At 44.9% G+C, this 9,533-nt stretch overlaps 1 protein-coding gene across 3 annotated transcripts in view; it reads left to right on the forward strand.

The window, feature by feature from the left end:
* flrt2 (fibronectin leucine rich transmembrane protein 2) overlaps positions 1-5,969 on the forward strand; it is a 50,826-nt gene extending 44,857 nt beyond the window's left edge. For 2 of the 3 annotated variants that reach the window (XM_035908705.2, XM_006792970.3), the window contains exon 2: positions 1,656-5,969. In XM_035908705.2, the coding sequence (XP_035764598.1) occupies positions 2,110-4,092 (1,983 nt within the window). In that variant the 5' untranslated portion in view covers positions 1,656-2,109 and the 3' untranslated portion in view covers positions 4,093-5,969. Of the gene's footprint in view, positions 1-1,491; positions 1,530-1,655 lie in introns of those variants that run through there. The other variant, XM_035908706.2, reaches the window with a different exon arrangement.
* The last annotated feature ends 3,564 nt before the right edge of the window (positions 5,970-9,533 follow it).

The raw sequence follows: 9,533 nt of genomic DNA on the forward strand, positions 1-9,533 counted from the left end.
TTGGTGGGGTAGTTTTTCTCTCCTTTTTTATCAAGCCACTGCAGCTCATTGATCTGTTTCTTTGGTGGTGTTAAGTAAACTCGACACTGTGTTTCTCTGAATCTGGATTCTTGGTGACATTTTATTTATGCACCTATGTAATCTTGATGCTGCTGCCTTCTGCTGTTGATTCTGCCGCTGTGGCAGCACATTTTATCGCCTCATGTGGTTGCTTATCCCCACCACCACCACCACCCCAAGCTTATTTGATTAAATTTAGCTCTTTCAATTTAGAAAAGTAGATCACAGATGTGTGTCACAGGATTGTTTCTCCATCCCCGCCACAAAGAGCCCATGCGGGCTTCCATCTAGTCAACAAACAAACGGAGGAATTTAAGGAAGCGGAGCCGTGAAGGCGTATAGATTTCTTCTTCTTTCTTTCCCCCCTCCTTCTACTAAATATAGCTGCTTGTCTGATGTACCAAGTCTGGATTTAGTTGTTGAACACGGCCCCTAAACTGAACAGATTCCTCTGAGCTCGCTGAATGATGAGGGGCCCCATAACCCTGCAAGGCTCCTTAATCCACAGTCACGGCGTTGCAGTGCTTAACATTCAACCAGTCGTTCCCACCGTTGTGTGTCATCCAACGCTGACTTCGGGTGGAGCTTCAGTTAAGCTGAAAGCTACCTATGGTAAGGAGGGGGGGGCAGGGAAATATTTGATGGCTCATAAAAGTTGGAATAATGGATTTTAGGGAGGGGTGGTCTACTGTAATCCAGTGGCCTTGTGCTTCACTGCAAACCTCTCCGAGGTGAAAAACAGCCTGTATCGATCATTTATTGCAGGTGGAGGGGCTAAATTATTTTCCAATCCAATTTCTTTTGACAGCTTGTGCTTGTCACTCCATCCGGGGCGCGAGGGGGGGTGGAGCTGATATGCAGCGCCTCTGTTCCTCGATTGCCTTGTCTTTGTTTTCCAAACATCCACAGCCTCAAAATCTCCAGTTTGGCCACGTTAGCTTCAGGCCTTGCACGTAATAACGAGCTCTTCCTCGGGCCACCGGCAAAAACAATTGGCTGTGTTTACTGTAAGCACTCGTGTGTTTACCCGTGTACCTCTGCTCGAGAATCTGCTCAGGCAGCTGGGAAGCAGAAAAGAGGCTGTTGCAGCTTGTTTTCTGTTCGGCATTGTTTTCTTTTCCCAGGAAATATCCTCCGTGTCCACGTTGGCACACAGAGAGCTCCTATCTTTATTAACCTCGCCTCTTTTTAGCATGTTTTCCATTAAGCAGCGCTGATGTCGCTGAGAAACCCTGTGAATCCACGAGTGTGTGTCCTTGCAGTGCTCTATTACCGCCTTTGATAGAGCGCAAGGGATAAAAGCCTTCTTTATGTCTGTGAAACCGGATGTGCAGGAGCTGTTCAGAATATTTATCAGTCTTTTTTTTTTTTTTTTACATAGTCAGTGCATAATTCCACAGTGCAATGTTTTGTGCCTCTGTCTGTCTTGGGAAAGAAGGGAAGAGTGGGAGCAAAATGGAAGTCAGTTGGTATGTGTTTGTATTTTAAATAAAGAGGCAGAGGGAAAAGGGAGGCCCCCTATTTTTCTTTTCTTTTTTTCCGAGAACAGGCCACCTCTGAAAATACTCATCTAGCTTCTCTTTGTTTTCCCGCAGGTCTCTGGATCCAAATGTCACCCCCCTTGGACTCTGCCCTGGTCTGGGACCAGCAGTGTGTGACGGACAGGCGAGCGGAGCCTGCGGTGGCGCTCAAATTGGCCCTGGCTGAGCTCTGCATGGAGCAGCGAGAGAAGAGTCCTGCTATGGTCTGATGTCTCAGCATGGATGGAGTCAGTCAGAGGCCTGGCCACCACTAATGAGACCATCGCTCTTCGGCTGAGGACTAGCATTTACAGGATTACTCCCACAGTTTCCTGCTCTTTTCCCAGCTAACTGCATCATTACTTAACAATCTTAGTTGGACTTTTTTATATATTTTCATGGGTCTGGTTTTTGGTGGATATATACGTCATTTGCCTCTCTGATTTTCATTTTTTTATTCCCTCCCGCCAGTTTTTTTTTTTTTTAATTGTTGGTTTGCCTTTTTTTCCCCCCTGTTTGTTTTTCCACTATGGAGTTTCTGGCTGGACCCTGGATTAAAGATTGGGCTTCGTTCTTGCAATTTTGGTTGACTGTCATCCTAAGCCTCCAAATGCAATTCAGCCCAGGTGCCTCTTGTCCGCAAGAGTGTCGTTGTGACAAAGGGTTTGTGTACTGCAACGAACGCAGCCTGACATCAGTGCCTCTGGGGATACAGGAGGGCTACAAGGTCCTCTACCTCCACAACAACCAGATCAACAATGCTGGTTTCCCTGTGGAACTTCACAATCTGGCCTCCGTAGAAACTGTGTACCTGTACGGCAACCAGCTGGACGAATTCCCCGTGAATCTGCCCAAAAACACCAAGGTCCTGCACCTCCAGGAGAACAATATCCAAACAATCTCCAAGGCAGCTCTTGCCCAATTGACTAAACTAGAGGAGCTACACCTTGACGATAACTCCATCTCCACAGTAGGGGTGGAAGAAGGGGCCTTCAGGGAGGCGGTAAGCCTCAAACTCCTCTTCCTCACCAAGAACCACTTAAGCAGCGTTCCCATTGGTCTTCCCGAAGACCTGAAGGAGCTGCGGTTAGATGAGAACCGCATTGCTGTCATTGCAGAGGAGGCCTTCCAGAATGTGACACGTCTACAGCGCCTCCTGCTGGACGGGAACCTGCTGACCGATGAGGGCATCGCACCAGGGACCTTCCAGGACCTGGCCACCCTCCGCGAGTTGGCTCTGGCCCGCAATTCCCTGACTTTCCCCCCTCCTCTCTTGCCCAGCCAGTCGCTGGTCAAACTTAGCCTCCAGGAGAACCAGATCGACCAGATCCCCGTGGCGGCGTTTGCGGGTCTAAACAGGCTGGAAAGACTGGATATCTCCAGCAACCAGCTTCAAACTCTAACGCAAGGTGTGTTCGATGGCCTGTCCAGTCTGAGGCACCTCATAGTGCGAAACAACCCGTGGCGCTGCGACTGCACCGTGAAATGGGTGGTGGTGTGGCTCAAATCGCTGCCTTCCTCTGTCAACGCCCGCGGGTTTACGTGCTCGAGTCCGGAGAAGGTGCGTGGCATGACAATCAGAGAGCTCACGCTGGATATTATCGAGTGCCCCATTCAACCCGACCAGCCGCCCTGGCCCACCCTCCGCTCCACACCCCCTCCCCCACCCACCACCACCCCTGTCACCACCATGATTTCCACCCTCATCACTTCATCCATCCCTTACTACTTTGACTCCCCCTCCCCCACGCTGCCCCCCTTACTTAACAACCCTGCCGGACCCCTGCCTCCTTACGAGGACCCTCTTCAGATCTCCTTCCACGTGGTCAACTCCACCAACATCGACGTGAGCTGGGCTTCCTACTTTACTGTCACCGCCTACAAGGTCACTTGGGTCAAAAGGGGCCAAAGCCAAATCAACGAAGGAATGCAGGAGAGGACGGTGAGCGGGGACCTGCGGCGCATCAGCCTCACCAACCTGGATCCCCGGTCTGTGTATCGGATCTGCGTGCACGTCCTGGACACCCTTAATTCCTATAGGCCTGGGGAGGATACTATATGCTCCGAGGCCAGGACCAAGGCGCCGGTGACCACCAAGCCTCCGGGCAGAGAGCAGGCTCCTCAGGACAGCATCAGCTCCACGCTGCTAATGGCTGGGATCATAGGAGGGGCTGTTCTTATCGTCCTGGTTACGCTGCTCAGCTTGTTCTGCTGGCACATGCACAGGAAGAACCGGTCGTCTTCGACCAAGTGGAAATACAACCGCGGCAGGAGAAAAGACGACTACTGCGAGGCTGGAACCAAGAAGGATAACTCCATTCTGGAGATGACTGAGACCAGTTTCCAGATAGTGGCGCTGAACAATGAGCAGCTGCTCAAGGGAGATTTCCGCATCCAGCCCATCTACACTCCCAACGGGGGCATTGGATTTAGAGACTGTCACCTCAGTAACAACAGCATAGCCTACTGCAAGAGCAGCAACGTGCCCAGTACAGAGTTCTGCCACACGTGATGCTGCAGACACTCAGTACAGCAGCACACACACACACACACACACACACAAAGCAAAAAGACTTGCATAAACACACACACACTGTTTGTCTAGACATTGAAAAATATAAAAAATTATAGTGAAATATAACTGTATTATATATATTTCCAAGTTCTGTCTACGATGTAATTTATACTGTGGATAATAATGTGGGATTCTCTGCTATCTTTTTTATTCCTAGAAAAACAGATACAAGTGTTTCTTTTTTTTATAACCAGCAGGGTTTTGGAAGTTGTTTTAACGGTCAGTACTGTACATGAACATGGATTTGTACAATCACGGCACCCTGGGTGTAGCTTCTGACAAAAAAAAAAATTGCTGTTAGCCTTGGAAATGTTTTTTGGGGGAGGGGGCGCTTTAGGAGGGCTGGGATCCTTTGCTAACCACAGAAGCAAAAATAGGACCTTTTCACACTTTGAAACCCTGCAAAAAAATCAAAAGAATAATAAAAACACCCTCCCCAGAACAACACGGCAGACGGGGAAATCCAAACACTGCTGATTAGAGGAAATATGGCGCTGGTTCAGTGACGGCGTGTTTAAAAAGGAAAAAAAAGAAAGTGCATGTTCTTATTAATGGCAGCAAGGCAGGAAATGAGCAGAGGTAGGCGGTGGTGGCGTGTGACGGGGGTTGTGCACGGCCGTGCAGGTTGGGAATATCATCGGTGTTGTTGAAAAGCCTGGGCTGAAAGTTCCTTAACACTAAAAGCATCTTTGTTGTTTGTTTCCAGGTAGAATTGGTGGCTTTTGGACGGCTCTGGAAAAATGATTGTTTCTAAAATCATGCTTGAATGTGCTGATCCTTTCCTTTCGAAGAAACATTCGTTCGCTCAGCTTCTTTTCCCCCCAAATGTTTTGGCCAGTGAGGCCACAAGGGGGCAGTTTTCCTCAGCGTTTTGTGTGTGTGTGTGTGTGTGGTACATAGTCAGGCCAGAGAGATCACTTTACCTCCACCATTTCCCCCGAGCCCATTACCCAGACAACATTACTCATGCTTGAACAGCATTGTGTCGAGTATTTTTGCTCATTGGGCTACTTAATGATGTGGAATCATTTAAAACTAACAGTGTTTCTGTGTTTGCTGGCTAAATGATATGGATTTTCACCACTCCGGTCCATTATGAGATGATGCGTGTGTGTGTGTGTGTGTGTGTGTGTGTGGAGAGCATGATGAATTTTGATATGGCTCACACATAACACTAATTATACAGCCACTTATCTCAACCTTGTCCCATCGTCCATTAGACTTTGTGATAAATTAGGAAATTACAACAATGGACTCGCACCCCGCCCATGATCGCACACTGCGCTGCGACCGAGCGCTTCATCTAGCTTCTCATTATTTATCCTTTTGTCCGCACTTATAGTGTGGCCTTTTTCATTCACGCTTTGCTCAGCCAAAACAATGCAGCTGCTCACTTCACAACAGCATCTCTGAGAGGATGATTGCCACTCTGTCTGCCTTCCCGTGTCAGCGTCCAACTCTTCGCTCCGATCTGTGCACGGCTCAGTTAAAACGCTTTCCCTGCCCTTCGGCTTGTAAGCGTTGGTGGCTTCTCTTTGCATTGAATGTGAGGGTGCCATTGTGAGGTCTTCATTATGCACCTCTTAAGGAAGCTTTATTTGATTTGACAAGATTTTATTTTGAGGGGCCAAGCTTAAAGAGCTCCTTCCCTTTTCTTTCCCCCCTTCGCATAATCCTCAACCAAAAAAGGGAGAGAAATATGTAGGCCTTATTTTCACATGGCTGCCCGAAGCTCATGCTGAGAGGTAGTTTTTAACTCTTTGCGAGGCACACAGATTCAGCTGTTCAAATGCACTGTACCCGACAGAGTCGGCACAACCATCCATCCGAAGCGTTGAGATTAAAAGTAAGCACTCTTCCTATGACTCCAGCAATAGCTCAGATTGTGATAAATTGGCCTGTTTGCAATTCCAGTGCTTAAAATCTGTTCAACCTTTAATTGAATACTTTAATGAATTAAATCATCCATCTTAAAATGTAATTTAAGGTCACCCTAAAATAATTTTTACGTATTGAAAATTCATTTGTTTTTTAGATGGAAGTGGTAATTTTCTTTTTCAAAGATAAAATCTCTGTCATTAATTTTTTTTTAATGACAGAGATTTTAATGACAATTTTTTTTTCTGAGTGTTTAGCTGAAAAAAAATCTACTAGAGTTTCATCATAAAAACTTTTTGTAACATTTCAGAATATCGTATATTATCACGTAGCCTAATTGTTCTTTGCTGTACAGTTGTTGTGTGTTTAGGTCACAGATTTACTCTTTGCAGCTCTTTGTTCATTTGCACAAAAAAAGAAACAAAAACCCAAGATATATAATTTCAGCAAGATTTGAATCAGTAGCTTTGTTTTCTCAGAAAAGCGTTTTAGCTAGCATAGCAATATTTGAACAAGGATCAATAGCAAATATGTTATAGCTATCACAACAACATTATTATTGTCAATTCTGTTTTTTGGTCATGATAGTTGTGCAGTAAAATTTATTAAAAACATCTAATTATCACCACTTTCCTGTTAGCATGCTAAAAAAAAGGCGCTAGCACCGGCAGCCAGCTAGCCTAACCTAGCTTGGAAAGTAAAAACATGTAAACAGCTTGTTTGCACTCGCAGACAAGTCTATGAAGTCTTTTACGCTGTAAAACCACAAGGTCATTTTTAGACTTCTAATTTTTGTACAGATTGAACAAATGTGATCTAATGTAGATATTGGACATAGCGAGATTAGCTGTAGCCCTGTCTGTTTCAAGCTAAGCTCATCTGCTCTCGACTACAACTTCGTGTCTATGGCATCAATCTTCTCCTTACTTTAGTAAGAAACCACCTATTATTCCCCAACTTCTAAATTAATATGCAGGTGGTTTAGATAAGTTATTTAAAGCTAAGAATGATTGATAGCGAATTGATTTGTCGATCTGGTTTTTTAATTTATTTTTGTCATCATATCCAAATGTATTTTTTTGGGAATATTTTTAGCCAAAATAATCACAATATCAATCATGTGAAAAAGGAACAATCATACTACTCTGCTCACTATAAGGGACACTGTCACTGGATGCCTATTATCCTAGTTGAGCTTCAAGTCTGACAACTGGAAAATAGCTAGCGTGCTCAGGCTAACGCTAAAAAAAATTTACTATAAAATGTTGTTTTTAGACTTCATATTTTTGCACAGATTAAAAACAAATGTGAACTAATGTGCTCATTAGTGGTGTTGGCTTTGGTGCTGGTAAATGGTGAGTTGAACTTAACAGTTTTAGCTTATCACTGAATTGAGCTATACAGACATGAAAGTCATGTGAGTCTTCTCATCAGTCTCAGCAAAAAAAGTGAACTTTGTAAAACGGCAAACCCCGTCTTTCACTCCTCAGCTCCTATTCAAGTATGTAAATAATTTTTAAAAATTATTTCAAGTTGTTCTACATCTTCTGTGGTTATCAAAGTATCTCTACTTTTTGTTTAAATCTTTTTCTACTAATACACATATCAGCCAACCCAATACATGCTGTCCATCGAGACACACCAGGCTGCCCTGACCTGTGCTCGGCTTTCCCCTGCTGGGTACCTAACCGACAGTTCACCATGTACTGTTCGCTACATGCTTTAACAGCTGACCATAATCCCACGCAGCACTTGAACATGCTACAGCTGGGATTTTTTTTTCTTTCATTTTAAATATAAAGCCCTATTTTAGTCCCACGATCAAGCAAGCCAGGTGAATCCATTGCAACATTTAGCATCTCCCCCTGTCTGTGAATGTGTAACGGAGACAGATATTTGCCTTACCTTTTATGCAGGAATGAATAATTAACGAGAGTGAGAGAGAGCGAGGGAGTTAAGTGGGAGGAAGAAAGGGGAGTAGAAAACATGAGACATAAAGAGACGGCAGCAAGAACAGAAAGCACATTTCTCCGATCGACTGCAGCAACAATAACGGCGTTAACAGGAAGCGTGACACACACACTAGCTAACGAAGAGACTGTTCATCCATAGTGCCAGAAATTAAGCGGTGCACTGCTAATGATTCAGCCAGACTGGGAAGAGGCTTTGGTGGTTGTTTTGCAGCATACATTACTCTTAATTTCGATCAAGAGACTGCAGTGCCATAGCCAATGGAATTTACACACGGCTGCGAATGTCGGCTTATTACAGTTTCAGGGTGCCGAGAAGCTCATTGATCCACGTTGGAATAATTACGTTTAATCATTGAGAGGTCACCTCAGACAGAACACGTGAAATTGAAAAGGTGGAAGGTCGCCCTTTTCTTCCTGCAGGCAGAACCTTTGCTGCAAATATCTATTAGCCAGTGATGTTCATTCAAGAATTTTTTGCATGTACTGTATTTAGCTTCATAGCCGTTCATTTGTTATCACACAGAGGTTTGGACTTTCAAATATTTCTTCTTCCCAGTCGATCGCCACACGCGGTTGAGATGCAGCGCGGGCAACCGTACGCAGAGATTTTCTTTGGTGTAGAGGAAGTAGGCTGGAAACTTACAGTGCATGTAAAATGGCTATGTTGGGATACGTCGCCATCCTGGCTTCTGGCTTCTCATCCGAGACACAGTGTTACGTTAGCCATCCACACCGAGACGTTTTCTTAGGAACCAAAGTTAAATTTCTGTTCTCATGATGAAATATTGATGTTGTTCCATGTATGTGCCTTGAGGTTGAACTTACAATGTAAAGTCCTTGAAACCTTTAAATGTTTTTGCACAAACTGTAAATACTTAAGTGAAGCTTTTTGAAAATAAAAGAGCCATTGGATTTGAGCGATCACTCGTTTCCTTGTATCCAGCAAAGAAGTGAATGTGTTCTTTGGAGTGATCCTGCATTCTTGTTGCTCTACATGTTCCCCAAAAACACTCGGAGCGAAATCTATTTTGGGTCAGACACTGGCAATTCTGTGTCAAAGATTTGTGCTGTGCGCACCATGCCAAGTTATCCTCTTATTTCTATATGGGAAGCTTGTGCCGTCTTAGCGTAGCCACTGCAGCTTAGCATTCAGCTGGGGAGAATCCAGGAGACTCTCTTATTCTGCTTGTATGGCACAACTAAACCCCAGGATGGGCTCGATCTCTCAATCCCTGTGTTTTACCAAAGTCCAACTTTTTTCCCTCCACGTGACCGCATCCCAGTGTGGCCTCTGTAACCTCCAGCCTGCTAAGAAGCCCACGTTAGCGGAGTCTTAATTCACTATGACAATTAACCACAGCTGAAACAAAAGGGTGTGCCACTCTGGTATTTTGAGCTGGAAATGGGTATATTTCTCAAAATCCCCAAATGTCAAAATGTGATTTGTTATTGCGGAATCGTCGGCTTTACGTGGAGGCCAAGTGGTTAAAAGAATCGAGGCTTTGGCATTCAGATCATCCGCTGTCT

Source organism: Neolamprologus brichardi, chromosome 15 (assembly GCF_056152115.1).
Source record: "Neolamprologus brichardi isolate AB-2024 chromosome 15, ASM5615211v1, whole genome shotgun sequence".
Classification (NCBI taxonomy): domain Eukaryota; kingdom Metazoa; phylum Chordata; class Actinopteri; order Cichliformes; family Cichlidae; genus Neolamprologus; species Neolamprologus brichardi.